This window comes from Rattus rattus, chromosome X (assembly GCF_011064425.1).
Source record: "Rattus rattus isolate New Zealand chromosome X, Rrattus_CSIRO_v1, whole genome shotgun sequence".
Taxonomy (NCBI): Eukaryota; Metazoa; Chordata; class Mammalia; order Rodentia; family Muridae; genus Rattus; species Rattus rattus.
In genome coordinates this window covers 110,446,631-110,467,072 of record NC_046172.1, presented here as the reverse complement: position 1 = coordinate 110,467,072, position 20,442 = coordinate 110,446,631, and the positions used below count along the sequence as shown (strand labels likewise).

The 20,442-nt window shown below is 42.7% G+C and overlaps 1 protein-coding gene across 2 annotated transcripts in view; it reads left to right on the top strand.

Moving 5' to 3' along the window:
- Ocrl (OCRL inositol polyphosphate-5-phosphatase) overlaps positions 1-20,442 on the top strand; it is a 68,651-nt gene that overhangs the window by 43,180 nt on the left and 5,029 nt on the right. For both annotated transcript variants that reach the window (XM_032890489.1, XM_032890488.1), the window contains one exon: positions 2,279-2,395. In XM_032890489.1, the coding sequence (XP_032746380.1) occupies positions 2,279-2,395 (117 nt within the window). The remainder of the gene's footprint in view (positions 1-2,278; positions 2,396-20,442) is intronic.

Sequence of the window (20,442 nt, the reverse complement as noted above, 5' to 3'; positions counted from 1 at the left end):
CATACTTGGGCCTTGTGATAGAGGATAGATAAGCATTCTAACAATTGAGCTATATCCCTAGCCACTAGTGTATGCATGCACGTGTACATGTGTGTGCACACTAAAGTATGTCACAAGGGATGAAAATGCTATAAAAAGTTCCACTGCTCCTGAACACCAAAATGTAAGGGGCAGGTATTGTTTTCTGACTATCCAGGGGTACGGCCCTTCTGTAGTGCCTCATGACCTTTTTCATCCTCTACTGGAGAGGCCAGGCTCCCGTCAGGGCTGCCAAATGCAGAGGAAGAAGCTGGACAGATACTCCACACAGCACTTTCATCGTGTTTCAGGGGCCTCTCCAATGGGTGGAGTTGAATGCTGCTTTAACCCTTAGCATTAAGATTACAAAGTGAAGGCTTATAAGGCAAAGAGTGCATCCTGTGAAAGAAGGCAGGGGTCTTGGTTTCCCTTTGAACATTAGGAGTTCACAATAATATACAGAACATGTTTTTGTAAATATTCTTTCCCCCATTTTCTTATTGTATCTTTTTCTAGACTGGAGAGCCACAAGTATGACATTTCCGATTATCACACATGAATCTAGAAGTGGACACTAGATGCTGCGTATAACCTACTGACATTTTATTAACCTTTTAAACCACTAAGGCTTAAGACACCTTTGCTCCTTTGCTCCTCTCTGTTAAGGACGGTCCTTGTTCTGTCTATTCAGCTTAAACAGTACCTTGTGTTGTCTTGATGCCTTAGTACACAAAAAACCAACAGTTGGATATCAGATTGTTTTAAAGTATATGAGTTAATGATGAATAACTTATGTATGCTAAGTTCGGAGGCATCCGCGACAGAATCTGTACATGTGTTCTGTTTGGTCCAGCAAGTTAGTAGAATGCATTATGACGTGTTTGGGCTCAGGTATCAGATGGATGCCTGCAGGATCCATACAGCCAGAGTGAAATCAGGGAATGAGGCACCACTAGAAGTTACAGCAAGAATACAGAATGTGAATATCAAGACATAGCATCCCAGGGAAAGAAATGTGAAAATAGATATGGAGAGAGATTTGAAATGGTAACCAGTGATCACTGCCCCCTTCTCTTTATTCCCTGAGAAGGGCACAACAACTTAGGAAGTTCATCAGTGCTTCTTGAGGAGCACCATGTTAGGAGGACACCTGGGTGCCGCTGGAGTACGCTGCCTCTGCAAGCATCGAGACCAGGGCTCGTTTTCCTTTCCCCTAAAGCTGCATGGCTGGAGGTTAGAGACTGAACGATGTCAGGCAAGACTTTCTGAAAGTTAACAATAAATACCGTATAACTTAGAGGTGGCAGAAGGAGGATGCTAAAACGTAAGATGCCTTTCTCCGCTGCGGCTTTTCTGGAGGCTACCTTCAGATGATCTTTAACCTAGTTTAGATGGACTTTTTCATACTCTTTACATTTGAAACTCTAAACCTAAGGTAAATTAGCATATTTCTTTTTGAGTATTGGGAGAGGTTGAGTTTATTTTACACTTTGAATTTAGTTATTGGTCTGGGAGTGTCACTTCTGGATTTTTGTCTTGTATTCTTTCAAAAGATTCTAACAATAGCAAGGTACAAAAGGCGAATGATAGCCCCCGAAAAGTCTTTGCTGAGCTACTAATAGAACCAGTAACTTCTGATGCAGACTCTTGGATTTTCATGGTATTTTAGCTCTTTGGTTGTTCTAGTCCATGTTATTACTTTTAGATCTTGAGGCTTAATGATTAGAAACTTGAATCAAGCCTAAAGTATCAATATATGTGCATCTAATGTGCAGAGTTCTCTTTCATTCCTAAGAGCCAAAGCAATTAGGTTAAAGGAGCAGTGAGAATGCTCAGAAGTACTTGTGATAAGGCCTGAAGGAAGAGTTAGTATAGAATAAACTGAAATTTAAGTATAAGTACAGTCCCTCAGGGTACTAGATTAACAAGTGTGATCTTGTGGTCTAGCTACTGGTTATGCATAGACTGTACTATGACCGTATGATATTCTCACTTCAAAATATGGAATGCTTCCACAGGATACACACCATAAGCACAGATGAAATGCTTACTAACTGAATAAAGCATTTTGGGAAGGAGATTGATTTAAGTACTGCCATCACTACTGAGTGTCTTCTAAACACGCATGTCTCTTGCGAGGAAAAAAAAGGCAAAAGCTTAAGAGACAAAGATCACATTGTATCCGCTTGAGAAGATTTTGAAGGAGGTTTAACTCTTTATTCCGAGGTCCCTTTGATTCTTATCCCTTTTCATCTGTTAGGAGAAATCCCTTCTGCAGATGGTCCCCTTGGATGAAGGTACCAGTGAGCGACCCCTTCAAGTCCCCAAAGAGATCTGGCTTCTAATAGATCACTTGTTCAGATATGCATGTCACCAGGTAAGTGAGAGAAAACCTTCCCTGCAACTGCAGCATGTGTGGGAATCATACAGCAAATGAGGCTTCATATCAGCATAGCGCATTTAACCATGCCAAGCAGCCCGCATGTGGCTACACCGGCAGACCACTAACGCACACAAGCTAAGCTAACTCCAAGTACTCTCTGAGTCTGAGGGCAGAGGCAAGACCAGAACTGAGACTGCCTATGGCTTGTTTATACGCTTTGTCCTGAATGACTGAGTACTCCAGTCTACTGCCTATTTTGGCTGCCCTGTAGCCAATTGCAAATTTTAAAATTGAAACAAATTTCAACAGGGGCTGGGGATTTAGCTCAGTGGTAGAGCGCTTGCCTAACAAGCGCAAGGCCCTGGGTTCGGTCCCCAGCTCCGAAAAAAAAAAAAAAAAAAAAGAAAAAAGAAAAAAAAAATTTCAAGCCCATTTCTTTAACAGAACACTGAGTTTTCTTTCCAATCCTACACTAAAACCCTAGCTACTCACAACTCATTCCTTAAAAAAAGAAAAAAATTTTCTTCAACCAAATTGAGGGTAATGTTCTCAGACCTACTAAGAGCAATATAACTCAGAAACCAAGTTGTCATGCACGTGCCATTCACACCTTTCCCTTCATCCAGTGCTGTCCACGTTTGTCAATGGCTGTACTTGTGCAGGCTCCACCCTGTTTTCTAGAGGCTTCTCGTGGATTATAGAAGTGCTAAAGGAAAGCAAAGCTACATCCCTGCTTCCTTCCCCTAACTGTTAATACGCACCACCCTTCACTTTCTGTCCTGTTGCTCTCCCAGTTTCTGGGCAAGTTCAGAACTTGAGGGGAAGGCTATCTTACCTTGTTCCTTTTCTACTCGTACACCTTTTGGTGAGGACTTTGTTCCAAACCCCTGGAATGCAGGAGGAGTTACAACAGATCATTGATTGTCTGGATACCAGCATTCCCGAGACAATCCAATCCTTTCTACCCAAGGCTTGGGAATATGGACAGATCCTCGGCCAAAGTCTTTTTCTCACCTGTCTTTGATACTTGTGTTTCTACACTGATGTTTGCCATTGTTTTATTATAGGATAGTCAGTGACTATCTAATTGTTTTCCTTTCAGGAACTTTTAGTCTCCCTTGTGTGGAAACTCAGACTAAGAGGAATGAAGGGAAGGTAACAACAACATCTAATGAGCGTGGGGACACAGGAGCCCTCCTGCTCTCCTTCAGCCAGTTGGCCCTTCCTGCTAACCTCCCCACCCAGGCTCTATCAGTAGGGCAGGAAGAAGAATGAGGGGAAACGCTGGCAACTAGTTATAACCCATCCAATGGACCTTGTCACGGTGCAGGCTATGCTCCAAGTCTTTTTGGTAGAGTGAAACCTCCAAGGGAATGGCAGATTCTCTACCAGCTCAGCTGCAGAGCATCTGGACCATTATCAAAACACGTCAGGAGCAGTGTGTGCTGAGAGAGAAGAGAGAACCCAGCCCTCTAGAGGCTTGAGGAAGGGAGTCAGTCAGGTCTCTGTGTGGCTTTGTTCTGGGCTCCTCTTCCTTTAACTCAAGGTAATTCAGCTGGTAGTAACCATTCTGTGGCTGAAGCACTGCTCATTTTCCTGGAAGCCCTGCCAGAGCCAGTCATCTGTTATGAGCTGTATCAGCGATGTCTCGACTCTGCTCATGATCCTCGGATCTGCAAACAGTGAGTTTTGGTACTTGAGGATATGCTCAGTACAGGTTCTCTCATAGAGAAACGTTAGTTTTACAAGCTATATGATAGAATGAGCCTGGGTCAGTTATTCATGATGGACACCATAGTTCAAAGTTAAGATCCTTGAGGGAGCCAGTGTGAAATGGTTCCAGTGGGTAAAGGTACTACCACCAAGCCTGTTGACCTAAGTTTGATCCGAGAGCACAAGTAATGGAAGAAAAAAAAAAAAAAAATCCCTAATAGTTGTTCTCTGATCTCCACATGTGCCCTGCCCCTCCACCCCACACACTAAGTAAGTTGAATTTAGTTAGTATGATTTTTATTATATTCAAATGTTTTCTAGGGCTCTATCTCTGTTATTAGAAAACTTTAGAGTCAGGATACCTCTCACCCTGGGGTGAGATTATGCAAAGCAATTGTAAGTGCAGTTCTAGTTGTCATTACATGAAAGAGTATGTGACAGTTGGGATCTACCACCTCCTTTTCCTCCTCCCTCTTCCTTTCCTTCTTGATGTGTTTTGATCTTGCAAAGATTTTGGACCACAATGGCTGAGACTAGCTATGAATCATATTAGTGAGTACTGGTAGGAGGTACCCATCATCGCCAAGTGGCATTGTGGAGAAAAGCAAGTTAACTGATGCCTTTGCTGTTGGGGGAAAAGGAAGAATAATAGATGAACACTTTCCTCTGGTGAGGCACTGTATGAATGTGACTCTGTGTGACTTCATGGCCTGGTCCAGAGTTTCTAATTTGGCAGGTAAAGCATTGCTCATGAGTAATAGAGGGTAGTGATAGACAAATGGGGCCTGTAACGGTTGGATTACAAGTTTTCCTATGGCAGCTATAGATTCTCCTTCCTATGAGCCATTTGCCTTACTACACACTCTCTCTAAAAACAGGTCATTTCCCAGCTTCCCAAGGTGTCATAGAAATGTTTTCCGCTACTTGATGGCATTCCTTTCGAGAACTCTTAAAATTCTCTGATTACAACAATGTCAGCACCAACATGATTTGGTAAGGGTACTTCATGACAAAGCCTGTGTGTTGTGCTTTTGAAAAGAATCGGTGTGCACTGTGCATAATGTATACCATATTTGATGTTTGGGGGAACATGGAGTCCCTTCCTCCTACTATTCTTGTTCCTGCCCTGAACAACCTTGTGGTTTTGCTAAGATCATGTCTGACAGTGGGCTTCCCTGTTCTTTCTCCCACCCTTTTAGCTACTCTGTTACTAGCCTTCCCAAGGCCTCCACCAAACCTCATGACAAGACAGACCAAGTGACCGCCAGCATCTCCAGTTTCTTCTAGTCTTCCTGCTTGGGAATGAGGAAGACTAAATCTTTTCCTATCTGAGATTCTAGAGGAGGAAGATCTTGGGCTCAGAAAGAAGTTCAGAATGATTTGAAAAGTCATGACACAGAAAGGGTCATTGTAGATCTTATATTCTGTTAATAATACAAAGGGAAAGTTTTCTAATCCTTCCATACCATATCCTACACAGCAAAATCCTTTTTTAGACATATATTGCCAAGCCAAAGTTACTATATTTCGGTGTTTTGAGTTTACTTTGTAAGCAAAGAGGTCTGTATTTACACACCTTTTCCTGAGGGCACGCTTTCTGCCCTGCTTCCTAGTCCTCATGATTTAACACCCTAGGCCTGGATTGAGAGGCGCCCATTCTAAGCCTACAAGCACTACTTGCTATATAGCCCAGACTTGTCTGCAGTCCTTTGTATGCACTTTGGATCCACCCCTCTCCTCATGTCACTACTTTGCACACTTCCCTGGAAAGGCCCTGGATGAGGTTAGTGACTCCGTTAGGTATCCTGAACAGTGAAGTTCACTGTCTACATGTGATTGTTACATGCGTTCGTGTATTTCTACTACAATAATGTCTATGTGTCACTGTAATATTGGCCTTGTTGTGGAGCCACACTGGGAACCATCTCTGTCTCAGACCATGTTTAGTTATGTAATTTTATGGACTATAGAGATGGCATCCCACTGATGTGAGAAACATCACAACAGCGTAGGAAAGCACTGTGACTTTATGTCAGAGTGAAAATGTCCCTGCTTCCCATCCTCTTCCCTGCTAATATCCACTAGACATGAGGAGCAATCCCATGTCACGGTACCCATCTTCCCACTAGAAACCCACTTCCAGAATAATGTTTGCATCACAGTCAAAGAGGAGTTTGTGCACCTCAAGTAAGGCCCAATGGACTTTCCTCACCCTCCAGCAAGTATTGAGGGTAACCCTCAAAGCCAGTCTCCTATCTTCAGAAGTGAGGAACACATTGGCCTCCTCAACAGGGCGACTCTAAGTTCCATCTGCCTCCTTCAAGCAAAGACTTCAAAGACTGCCCTTTGGCTTGAGACACTATATCCAGTGTTGTGTGAGAGACTGGTCCATGGGACCAGCCACACATTACCTCTTCCACTTGAAACGACTCTAAGGTTTTCATTTTATTCAAAACATTATGGGACAGACAAACCTTTAAAATTAACTTGTTGACTGACAAAAGCTGCCAGCTTCTGGCTGCAAACTGCTCATGAAATTGACTTGCTCGGTTTCATTCACCAAACCAACCCAAGTCGTCCTCATTCTTGCCTATGTATTAATCTTGGGTACTGATTCCATCAGTAGCATCTTTGTACCATCCAAGGAGAGGGCCAGGGAAACAGCCACCATCAAATGGTTTTCCAGCTTCCCGTCTCTTAAAAAAATTGAGTTCTTGGGAGAACAAAAGGTATGTATCCCAAGATAGACCTGATAAGCCCTCAAATAAGTGGGAGTTGGGAAATCAGAGTCAACGTATTGGTGCGCCAGCTCACTGAGGATCTGATTGGGTCAACAGTTGATTAACGCAACGGAAGACTGAGAGGAAAAGAATGTTGTCATATCTATTAGCCAGAAAGTAATCACTGAAGAAGCAGATGATGTGGACCAAGGTGGTCCACAGGGAAATGTTCTCCTGGGCCCACTTTACAATACCTTGCCAAGCTTGGGTCTTTTCAGATGAGCAAGATATGGTGAGTGGGGCCTCTGTGGAGCATTCCGTGGTGCCCTGTCTTCATCAGGCCAAAGCACTTGCTTCATGCCTCAGCCTTTTTGTCCAGCTTTCTGGCTGGGATTAATAGAGCTGAGGGTTTTAGACAATCTCTCCAGGGGGGATACAAACAGATCAGATGGAAGAAACCTGCGCCCTATCCTGCCTATCTGCACCTCAGCTCTTTAATTCCTAATTCCTCCAAGGTACTATTTCATAGTTGCTCTGAATTAAGGATTTCATCCAACTGGTACGGTTAAAAGACTCCTTTTAGCATCTTTGGGAAGAAATGATTCCAATCTAATGGGTGATACTGCATTAGTTTCCCTTTCTGATTCTTAATCTGTAGGTCTTTGTTATACTTACAAAAAGGAAAATGTCTCAGTCACTACACAAAGCTGCTAGTGGAATTCCTGTTTTTGTGTCATCTTTTTTTATAATTTATTGCAATTTTTATGAATAAATATATGTTGTGTGAAAACCCATTGTGATCTGAAGGAACTGAAGAGGGAGATTTAATGTCACTTGGTCACACTTGACTTTTTGCAGTTCCCGGCCAACCGTACCCACCTGTCACTACCCAGCCTATAGAGAAATACCATTTAAATTGTTAGCTGGGACTGTAACTCCATTCTAGAGTGCTTACTTAGCCTGCAAGGTCCCAGGAGCACAAATGAATGTTTTTCCTCGGCTGGTGAGGTGATTCCATGGCACTTGCATCAAGACTTTGATTCCCAGAAGCCACATGGTAGAAGGAGGAACTGAAAGAAAGTTGTCATCTAACCCTCACATTCGGTGTTGGGATGTGCCACATAAATAAAATTGACTGAGAGATGGCTCAGCAGTTAGAGCACTTACTGGCTAGTTTTGTCTCAGCACTCACAATCAGTAAGTCACAATTGCTGTCACCCATTCCAGGGGATCCACGGGCCTTCTCCAAGCACCTGCACACATATGGTGCATTTATAAAAAGCCATGTATTTTATGAGACTAATAAAGAAGTCCTGTACATTAAGGACAAGCAAAAATCATTTGACCCTAAGGGTTCAGGCAACAGTGAAAGAAAGTCTTCCATGGGATAGGATGGGATTTATAATGGAATCTCACTATGTTGCTGAGGGCTGTCCTTGAAACTTCTAGACTCCATCAGTGCTCCTGGCCAGCCTCCCTTGAAGCTAGGGCTGTGCCACACACCATCTTGCCTAGTTGATACTGACTTAATCCTGTAAATGCCACAACAAGGTCATACCCACGATCCTGCCAGCTCCAGAAGCATGACAAGTTCTAATATTACACATTTCAGAGAGGAGCCCAGGTGCCCTACTGTCACCCTAGGTGGATTAGATCTGACCCCAAAGAACCTGTTTTTCACATACCATTTTAGAGCTTTTGAAAGCCAGCTTCTTACTTGGCCTGTGGCATAGGCTTACACACACGTAGGGATGGCTGTGGCATGAGCCTCTGGCACTTGGAGATGATGCCCTCAGCTGAAATTAGGAAACACTCTTGGCTGGCCCATCTTACAGCACGAATCTGTGGATTCTGACTTCATTACCCTTGAGACTGGAAGAAGCCTGAGAGTTTTCCAACCAGGCCTTCTTCCAACTCCTCCCCCACTGTGAGCCTGCCAGATGCATGTGCTGACTCAGGAATTTTTTTTTTCTAGCTCCACCCAAAGGCTTGGCAGAAGGTGTTTTCAAAAGTGATGTCTTCCTTCTGTGAATGGAGACTAACACCAAGCAGTTTCTGTGTAGTAGGGCTGCTGTAGCAAAGTAGGCACTGTAGATGTCCCTGTTTGAAGTTAGAAACGCATCTGTACCCCGAGCTGCTCTCAGGGTATAGAGGCCCACGAGAGCCTTTTTGATGAAAAAGTTTGAACAGGCTCTGTGCTGCTTAATAATCCATAGCCACATAAAACCACAAAAATGTTAAGGAGAGAGCCATAAATTATTTAATCCATTGTCATTGTTCAAATGAGTTCAGAGTGACAACATTGACCCATCATGTAGTTGGGTGGAAGAAAAGGCTTAAGCTTTGTAACCCCTGACATGAGTCAACAACCACCCTACAGAACCTTAACCTACACTTGTTGTGGTCTGGTATGGCCTTGGTGATGATGGATTCCTGCCCCTGGACAGGACCAGCAGCTGTGGGCCTCCAGAGTTGGTGGCTGCAGTAGGCTTTAAGCCTGTTTGCGTAATAATGCACATATTTTACATTCCTCCCTTAAGGAATAGCCTTCATGTTAATGTTCATGAGTCCCTGATAATGAGATAGCAGGAGGCAAAGGTGTGGCTGATGTCTTAGCAAAAAAGTAAACGTTGGGACCTTTAAGACAGCCCTTCAGGCTGTGGAAAAGAACTCTAAAAACCTGAGTTCAAAAGTATATAATTTCTCAACTACACAAAAAATAAGGATGCAGTATGAATTAAATGAGGGCTTCAGAAACCCAAAAGAATAGGAGGAAGGTGCATTAATGAGCTTGCTTGTCAGAAAGATATGAAAGCAGCCAGATTCCTAAGTTCACAGTCAGCCTGGGAGTCCAGGCCCAGGTGTGGTAGAAACAGTAAATTCCAGGATAGGTCCCACCCATTAACTTATCATCTATGCTTAACAGAGGCAGGCAGATCTCTCTGAATTTTTGTAATGTTAAAATGTGTGCTTTGGTGTCTCCTAAGAATTAAGGACTCAGGTCAAGGGATGCTGATCTACAGGATAAACTAAAAGGAAACCTGAGTAAATGAGTTTGATTGATAAAATAAAAAGGTTGAAGTTTTATGATCTGTAAGAAATGAAATCGTAGAGAAGTTTTTAGACTAGCAGAGAACTGCTAGGAGAACTTCTCAAGCAGAATGTAGGGAGAGGAAAAAAGAAAATGCAGATCAGAGAGAGAAAGCAGGCTGGAAGGCTGTGTGTCTCCAGCAGAACATAGGCCGCCAGCTTGACCTACAATTTGACTGCTCCCAGACCAGATGCCTTCTTCTCTCAGAACCCTTCTCTAAGCAGAGGTTTGTCCTTGACATATACTCACCAGTTAACATTTAACTAGAATTGGTTTTACCTTGTGTCTGCTATTCAATCCAGTTCCCGCCTCTTTCTTTATTGTGAGAGACGTTAGACTAGTTAGCCTATATAGTTCACTTGCCTGTAAAATGGAATGATAATAATATTGACTTTTACATGGTATAATTACATAAGTCTCACCACTTCTTGTTAAAACAAGTAAAGCATTACTTGGTATGTTTGATAATATCCCAATCTTCTCATAGCTCAGAGGTGGAATTGTTAAATGAAAGATACTGTTGCCATCAATAGTTCATGGTATGTAGAAGCTGCTATATTTGTTTTCTCCACTTGGCAGTGGTAACTGTACTCGAAGGTTTTGATTTCTGTTGCTTAATTAACTTGTCAGATAGGCAAGAATCAACTTGTATTCAACCTGGTTCAGCCTGTCTTTACTATCTGATTGCTACCATAGCAGCACCTATGCCTCTGTATTTACTTACCTGTAGCCCATTTCAAATTATTATTATTATTATCATCATTATCATTAGTAGTAGTAGTGTGTGTGTGTGTGTGTGTGTGTGTGTGTGTGTGTGTGTGCAGGTGTGTAGGGAACAAGTTGTAGTTGCCCTTCCTTACACTGGTCTGGATTGAATTCAGGTTGTCAGTCTTGTGACAAGTTCTTGTTACTCAGTGGCCCATTTAGGTGCCCCCCTAGAAATGGGATTGGGCTATAACTTAAAGCCAAGTATGATGATGTACATTGACAAAGGAAGTGTTTGCTTGGGAGGCCAAACCAATTTAGAGCTACAGCCTGGGTTATATACCAAGTTCAAAGTTACACTTAACTAAATAACGATGCACTGTCTTGTTTGTTTTCTCATTTGTGTGTGTGTGTGTGCATGTGTGTGTGTGTGTGTAGTTGTTGTGTGTTTGTGAGTGTATATTGTAGTGTGTGTGTGTGTGTGTATGTGTGTGTGTGTGTGTGTGTGTGTGTGTGTGTGTGTGTGTAGCAAGTATGTTCAAGTGCCCAGAGGAGCAGAAGATACCATTTGGATCCCCTGGAGCTGCGGTTACAGGTAGTCATGAGTTACTTGATGTGGATCCTGGAAAACAGAACTCAGATTCTCCTCAGCAATTTTTTTAACTTGTGAAACATCTCTTGGCCATACCCACCAAATTAGAAGAAGAATGAAAACAAGACACTTGTGTGCTACATCTGGTTGCTAATCTAACCTTGGGAGCCGTGCCAGCTGCTCTGCCCGCTCCTCCCTGCTAGCCTCTTACTCTTTTTAGGGATCTTTGCCTTATCATGTGGGCCTTACTTCTAGCCCTCCCTGCTTTATGAGTAAATGGCTCATTTTGGCCTTTGCTACTTGGGCCACCTCTAACTCTTTACCCACAGTGCTCCGTTCTCTCTCCTCTGTCCTGAGGAAGCTATTCTTACCCTTCTAACTCCCTTAGTAAAGAAAAGGAGCTTGCCTGCTTCTGGATCATAGTTTGAAGCCATGGTTCTGGACTGTTTAATCGCTCGTCTGCAATTTAGGTGAATACTTCTCAATCCTGGCCTTCATTACAGTCATCTAAAGCCATAGTCCTCAAACTGTGGTCCTCAAGGACAGCAGCAGCAACAACATCTGGAAGCTGCTTTTTTTTAAAAGACGTATTTATCTATTTTATATATGTGAGTACACTGTTACTGTCCTCAGACACACCAGAAGAGGGCATCAGATCTCATTACAGATGGTTGCGAGCCAACATGTGGTTGCTGGACATTGAACCAGGACCCTCTGACGCAGCACTCATGCTTTAACCACTGGAGCCATCTCTCTCCAGCCCTGGAAGCTTTTAATGACCAGGCATGTAAAGCCCCCACTTAAGACCCTTAAACGAGAGTTCCTTGTCAGGACTTGAGCATAAAAATATCTTTAAAGTTTCCTGGGACATTGTTTCTCAAAGTACACAGAATCACCTGAGGGGTAAGAACTACCAAGAAGACTAGAACTCACCTACTGGGCTTCAGAGTAGGTCTAGGGGTGAGTATTTTATTCCATGTCTGTTGTTAAAACAGAATAGTTGGAGGACTTGTAATTCAGATGGCATCAGGGAATGTCCAGTGCCATGGTCAGACACAAGACTAGGGTGATTTAAGAGGTATAGATATTTATTGTGATTGACAATCGGATGTTGCCAAGAGCCCAGGAGCACAGCACTGCAATCTGCTTTTCTGGCTTCTGCCATAGGCTTCCTGGTTCTTCAACTCCTAGCTGGAAGTAGACGGGCAGGAGGAGACATTTATAAGTGAGAAATGGGGATTGAACTCACTATAGGTAACCCATTACCACAAGAAAAGCATTAATCTCAATTAATGACGGCTCTGTTCTTATAGCCCTAATCCTTCCCATTAGGTCCTAGCATCTGACATTGCTGATGACCAGAGACTCAGCCTCAACATTAATTTTTTGAAGCAACAGATATTTAAAGCCTAGCAGGGAGAATAGTGAGCATCTCTATTTCTGACAAGTTCTCAGGTGTCCCCATTTCATTTCTGTTGCTATAATAAAATATCCTGGCAAAAAAGTAAATTAAGGGAGAAAAGGTTTATTTTAGCCCTCAGGCTTACAGTCTGTCACTAACAGGGAAGTCACAATGGTAGGAGCCTAAGACAGTTAGTTGGCCAAGATTACACCTGTAGTCAAGAGCAGAGAGAATCTAATGAAAGCATGTTGCATGCTTGTTTCTACCAGCTTGTTACTTTCATAGTCTGGGATCCCTTGCCTAGTAAATAGTGCTGCCCAGAGAGGGCTCTGTCTTCCTCTCATCGTTTAACACATTCACCAAAGCTCAGTGGTAGAGCATTTGCCTAGCAAGCCCAAGGCCCTGGGTTCGGTCCTGCCCGAAAAAAAAAAAAAAAAAAAACACATTCACCTAAGACATGTCCACAGTCCAACCCAATGTATACAAACCCTCATTAAGCCCCTCTTCCTGAGTGATTCTAGGTTGTGTGAAGTTGACAATCAAAGCTAGCCATCATAGCAGGTAAGGCTGAAACTGATGGACCACACAGCTTGCCTACTGAGCTCTACAGTAGAGTTCACTCATTACCTAGTTCCAGTTGGTCTGTCTACTTTACCTCCCCACATTCCCTGCCAGTGCAGATGTTCACATTAATATACTTTTGATAAATGCTAGTACTTTACCTCCTTATTTTTAAACAAGGTGTCATGAAACCCAGACTAGTCTCAAAACTAGCAACAATGCTTCTACCTTGGCCTTCTGAGTGCCAGGATTGCAGATTGCCCCAGGTCTGACTCATTATAGCCATCTACCCAGTGGGTAGCCTTCCTACAGACTACAAACTGGCATTGTACTCTGTGGGACCAGATCTCCTAATCAGTCACTTATGCTTTCTCATGGCAAGATGTCCCTTGCTAAGGCCAACTCTTCTACCTGTGCCTTGAAAGTTTCTCCATCCACCCTTGCCAGACTTCCTCACCATCATCCATGACACTTCCTCTTGCATCTTCAATAACAGTAATCATGATACATATTCCTGAGGTACATCCTATATGTCCTGTTGCTATTCAAGTTGCCAGAATCACAGAAGTAAACAAGACAAAGTCCCCATTCTGATGCTACCTTTATCAGGAGGGAGGTAGACATGCAAACAGTACACAAAGCCACTTCAGATCATCACAAACACAATGGAGACAATCCAGCAGGGTAAGCACCATCGGGTACAGGAAGAGATCTTGATCAGGGAAGGTGCCTTCAAGGATGTAGCAGCAATCTTCCTAAATCCCTGGAAGCCAAAAGATACCTTATCATTGTTTGAGTGGTGGTTACAGAGTACATCCCCAGAATCCAAACATTAAGGCTCCATATAAGATTAGATCTCCACAAAAGAAGAGAGTAAAGTTCCTGAAAATAGTTTTCCATATTCTGAGGATAGCCAGGAAGAGCACAGTGATGGTGGCTGTGCTAGACAAGAGGTAATCAGGGACTGAATCACTGAGAGCCTGAAATGCTGAAGACAGGTGCTCCATTTTATTTCACATGCAACAAGATGCTATGGGTGTTTCTCGTCAGAATAGTGACATAGTAACTCCTCTCTCTCTCTCTCTCTCTTCTCTCTCTCTCTCTCCCCTGTGTGCGTGTGCGCCTTTCTTTCACAAGAATAATGGTATTATGCTGTTATAATGTATTTTTCATCACTTTTAGTTAGCCCTGACGCTGCTCATAAATTACTGCTTTATCCCCATTTCCACAGCCAAGGAAACCAAAGCTCAGAGACTATGTAACTTATTGTTCTGCTAATGACTGAGTAGACAATGACTCCAGAGTCCAAATTGAGCTGTTAGAAGCAATCGTTATCTCTTCCACTTTATTGCAAGTGAAGATAGGTATGTATGCTTCCCCTTCTGTGATAAAATACCTGAAATAATTAACTTGAAGGAGAAAGGGCTATTTGGCTCTTTGATTTGGGGAGGTGGTTTTATCCATAATCAATTGGCTGATTATTTTCTTCTGCCCCCCCTAGCAGGGCTGCCAGAGGGCAATTAGGGAAGTTCCTGGTGGAACAAAGTCCCCAAACCAGGACAAAAAGAGGGATAGATCCCATGTCCTTTTATGTGCATGTTCCCACGACTTCCCAGTAGGCTCCCTTCCTAAAATCTAACACACCTGTTGTGTTACTTTTCCTGGGAATTTATTTACCCCAAGACAGACAGAATACCAATAGGCCAAGGAGCCAGTTCTGTCCAAGTCTAGCTCGGTGGACGAGTGAGTTTATTCCAGTTACTTAGAAGAGCATGAGTGACTCACAGGCAGCTGCATCACCAGAAAGCCCCACCCTAGCATGAGCAATGACTCAGAGAAGCTGCCTCTCTGGAGTCTCCTACCCCAGTCAACCTTCTACCTCCTATATACACTCCACCACTTCCCTAAACCGTGTGCAGCTGGGACTAGATGACGTGTGACTAGGGAGGGCTAAGAGGAAGCGAGTGGCTGGAGTCAAAGAGAACAGTCTGGGAAGATCTGATCTCTCTCTCACACACACACACACACACACACACACACACACACACACACACACACACCACACCACTTAGCAGAAATGATAGTAGACACATCAGGTGGTCTCATGCAGCAATCACAATTGCTCTGCCCCCCAAGATGGCAATGGTCATGCCCCTGGCCTTAAGACAGCCTCACCACACCTTCCTTTGTATCACCACCCCTGAGGACCCAAGCCTTACACACACGGGATCTTTTGAGAACATTCAACATCCTAACCACAGTAGTGGAGAAGCCCCTTTCATCCCTTTTAGCTTTATCCCCAATACATAGCATCAGCTTAATATCCAGCTGGTAGCTGATATTCAACTTAGCTTAGCCTTTAACCAGCTTCCTGTTACTCGTTTTCTCAAAGCCCAGGCCTAGGACTTTACACATCAGGGCCTGGGCCCCACCTGTAATCATGTACTAATTTGAATTCAGCAAGCACGATCAAGCACCTACTAACTGCAGGCCATTGTGTAAGATTCTGAAGGAAAGTGAAAATGGATATGATAGAGATAAAGACAATATGGGACTTTCCTTTGAAAACAGGAAAAAGATAAGATACAGGGGTGGGGGGAGGAAGGGACAAGAAATGTAAAGAAGGGGCTGAGAGAAATGAATGAGAAGGGAAAGAGTGGAGTAGGAGAGATGGAAGGAAAAAGGGTTAAAGAGGAAAAGAGGAAAAGGAAGAGTGGGGAGAGTAGATGTAAGAAGGAAGAGACATCCTAAAAGTGGAGCCAAGGTGGGACATTCAAAGGTACCTGTATCTGGACCCTGTTCCACTTTGCCCACTTCCTGGACCCCACAGAATTCAAGCCCCCATTACTTCAGCTCTGAGGAGCAAAAGCTGAGATATAGCTTCCTAACCCCTGCTCTAACTTTTTTCAGCTGCCAGTTTATCTCCCTTCAATTTACCTTGCACATCATGGCACTTTCTGATGTCCTACCTCCGTACGTCTGCTTACTCACACACCAAGAAGTTCTAAGTCTTCAACCTTCTCAGTCTCTTTCTGCCCACTGCTGTGGAAGAATCTGCCACCTCAACCTCTCATGCACCCCTTGCATAAACCTACCTATATTCTACTCTAGTCAGTCCAGAACAGTCCTTTGGTCTCTTCTAGGCCAGTGGTCCTCAGCCTTCCTAATGCCAGACCCTTTGAATACACTTCTCATGTTGCAGTAACCACAAAATTATTTTCATGGCTACTTCCATAACTTAATATTTCTACTACTATGAATTGCAGTAAATATATGATATACAGGATATCTGATGATATGTGACCTCTTAAAGGGTCATTTAGTACCCAAGGCTTCCTGCACATGTTGAGAAACCACTGCTCTAGCTCCTGTCTCACACCTGTTCAGGCTCAAGCAAATGTATTGTCATTCCTCCTTCCCCTCCCTACTCCTGCACTCCTTAAACTTCCACTTGGGCTACCATTTTAAAACACAACTGTCAAAGAGTATTGGTCACCCTCAGCACTGAAGCCAGCCCCAAGAGACGGAACCAAGCTAACCATATTTGAGTTTTCAGGAGTACCCCAAAGGACAAGTGCTCACAATATTTGGTTAACAAATGAAAATATTCCTGAAAATACACGAAGACATAAGTCTATTTACTATGTGTTCCCAAAAGATGTGTACAATAATTATTCATTCTGAGCTCTGTTAACTTCAGAGAAAGTTGTGCGTAGGTGGGACACTGGTGGATTCCATTAATGTCATCTGAGAACATAGATCATAGCTTTAGCAGCCATGTAGTCCTATCATTTCTCTTGGTCAAATGCAATTTTGTTGATTTTTTTTCTTTTTTTTAATGTGTATGGGGGTGTTGTCTGCATGTATGTACAAGTGTGACAAGTATGCCTCATGCCCATGCAGCCCAGAAGATGGAGTCAGGTCTCCTGCAACCGAAATTACAGACAGTTGTGAGCCACCATGGGGTGCTAGGCATCAGACCAGGTCTCCTCTGAAGGGCAGGGTGTTAACCACTGAGCCATTTCTCTCCAGCTCCTGAATTTTCCTTTTTAATATGTTTATTTACTTATTTATTCATTCATTTCATTCATTTGTGTGTACATTTGTGAGAAATATATGCATGGTATACATACATGCATACCACACAACTGGGAAGTTCAAATTTACATTTTATGGAGTTGGTTCTCTCCTTTCACTGTGTAGGTTCCAAGTATCAAACTAAGGCTGTTAGACTTGGTAGGAAGCATTTTACTGCAAAGTCATCTTTTAGTGGCCCTTGAACATCCTTTTTTTCCAATGCTTCAAAAAAATTCTCAAAAAAAAGTTAAAAAGAAACTACAATATAAGCTAGCAAACATATTCTGGATATATATATATATATATATATATATATATATATATATATATATAAATTTAAAGAAAGTTCTGAAAATTGTTTCCTGTCCATAAGCCCCCCCATCCCATCCCATCCCCATCCCCCATAAGGGTGTTTCCCCCACCCATCCCCCTACTGCCCCCTCCATATACCCCTGCACTGGGGGTCCAACCCTGGCAGAACCAAGGGGTGCCCCTTCCTCTGGTGCCCCAACAAGGCTATTCTCTGCTACATATGCAGTTGGAGCCCTACGTCAGTCCATGTATAGTCTTTTGGTAGTGGTTTAATCCCTGGAAGCTCTGGTTGCTTGGCATTGTTGTTCTTATGGGGTTGCAAGCTCCTTCAGCTCTTTTAATCCTTCCTCTAATTCTCCAACGGGGTCCATTCTCAGTTCAGCGGTTTGTTGCCGCCATTTGCCTCTGTATTTGACATGATCTGGCTGTGTCTCTACTAGACACTTATATCTGGTTTCGTCTGCATGTACTTTACCTTCATCCATCTTATCTAGTTTGCGGCTGTATATATAAGGGCTGCATGTGGGTGGCCTGAATGGTGTTCCTTCTGCCTCTATTCTACCTTTCTATTCCTATTCCCTCCCAAGGGTATTCTTGTTTTTTAAAGAAGGAGTGAAGCATCTACATTTTGTCATCCTTCTTGAGTTTCATGTGTTCTGCATCTAGGGGCAATTTGAGCATTCGGGCTAATATCCACTTATCAATGAGTGTATACCATGTGTTTTTTCTGATTGGGTTACTCCCACCAGGATGATATTTTCCAGTTCCATCCATTTGCCTATGAATTTCATAAAGTCATTGTTTTTTTTTGACAGCTGAGTAATATTCCATTGTGTAGATGTACCACATTTTCTGTATCCATTCCTCTGTTGAAGGTCATCTGGGTTCTTTCAAGCTTCTGGCTATTATAAATAAGGCTGCTATGAACATAGTGCAGCATGTGTCTTTGTTGTATGTTGGGGCATCTTTTGGGTATATGCCCAGGACAGGTATAGATGGGTCCTCAGGGAGTGGAATATCCAATTTTTCTTTTTTTTTTTTTTTTTCCGAGTTGGGGACCGAACCTAGGGCCTTACGCCTTGCTAGGCAAGTCACCACTGAGCCAAACTCAACCCCAATATCCAATTTCTAAGAAACCTCCAGACTGATTTCCAGAGTGGTTGGACAAGTTTTTAATCCCACCAACAATGGAGGAGTGTTCCTCTTTCTCCACATCCTCGCCAGCATCTATTGTCACCTGAGTTTTTTACCTTAGCCATTCTGACTGGTGTGAGGTGGAATCTCTGGGTTGTTTTGATTTGCATCTCCCTGATGACTAAGGATGTTGAACATTTCTTTAGGTGTTTCTCAGCCATTCAGCATTCCTCAGCTGTGAATTCTTTGTTTAGCTCTGTACCCCATTTATAATAGGGTTATTTGGTTCCCTGAGTCTAACTTTGTTCTTTGTATATTTTTGGATATAAGGGCCTCTATCTGTTGTAGGATTGGTAAAGATCTTTTCCCAATCTGTTGGTTGCCGCTTTGTCTCAAATACAGTGTCCTTTGCCTTACAGAAGCTTTATGTAGTTTTTATGAGATCCCATTTGTGATTCTTGATCTTAGAGCATAAGCCATTGGTGTTTGTTCAGGAAATTTTTTTCCAAAGTGCCCATGTGTTCCAGATGCTTCCCTAGTTTTCTTCTATTAGTTTGAGGTGTCTGGTTTGATGAGTCCTGATCCACTTGGACCTAAGCTTTGGTACAGGGTGATAATGGATCGATCTGCATTCTTCACATGCTGACTTCCAGTTGAACCAGCACCATTGTTGAAAATGCTATCTTTTTTCCATTGGATGATTTTAGCTCCTTTGTCAAAGATCAAGTGCCCATAGGTGTGTGGGTTCATTTGTGGGTCTTCAGTTCTGTTCCACTGAGCTATCCGCCTGTCTCTGTACCAATACCATACAGTTTTTTCCACTATTGCTCTGTAATACTGCTTGAGGTCAGGGATGGTGATTCCCCCAGAAGTTCTTTTAGTGCTGAGTGTAGTTTTCATTATCCTGGGTTTTTTGTTATTTCAAATGAATTTGCAAATTGTTCTGTCTAACTCTATGAAGAATTGAGTTGGAATTTTGATGAGGATTGCAATGAATCTGTAGATCGCTTTTGGCAAAATGGCCATTTTTACTATATATTAATCTCTGCCAACCATGAACATGGGAGGTCTTTCCATCTTTCTGAGATCTTCAGTTTCTTTTTCAGAGTCTTGATGTTCTAGAAAGATTGAAGATCTTTTCATTGCTTGATTAAAGTCACACTGAGATATTTTTATATTATTTTGGGTCTATTGTGAAGGGTGTCATTTCCCTAATTTCTTTCTCAGCCTGTTTATCCTTTGAGTAGAGGAAGGCCATTGACTTGTTTGAGTTAATTTTATACCCAGTCATTTTGCTGAAGTTGTTTATCAGGCTTAGTAGTTCTCTGGTGGAACTTTTGGGGTCACTTAAGTATACTATCATATCATCTGCAAATAGTGATATTTTGACTTCTTCTTTTCCAATCTGTATCCCCTTGACCTCCTTTTGTTGTCTGATTGCTCTGACTAGAAATTCAAGAACTATATTGAATAAATAGGGAGAGAGTGGGCAGCCTTGTCTAGTCCCTGATATTAGTGGGATTGCTTCAAGTTTCTCTCCATTTAGTTTAATGTTAGCAACTGGTTTACTGTATATGGCTTTTACTATGTTTAGGTATGGGCCTTGAATTCCTATTCTTCCAGGACTTTATCATGAAGGGGTGTTGAATTTTGTCAAATGCTTTTCAGCATCTAATGAAATGACTATGTGTTTTGTTCTTTTCAGTTTGTTTATATAATGTGGATCACGTTGAT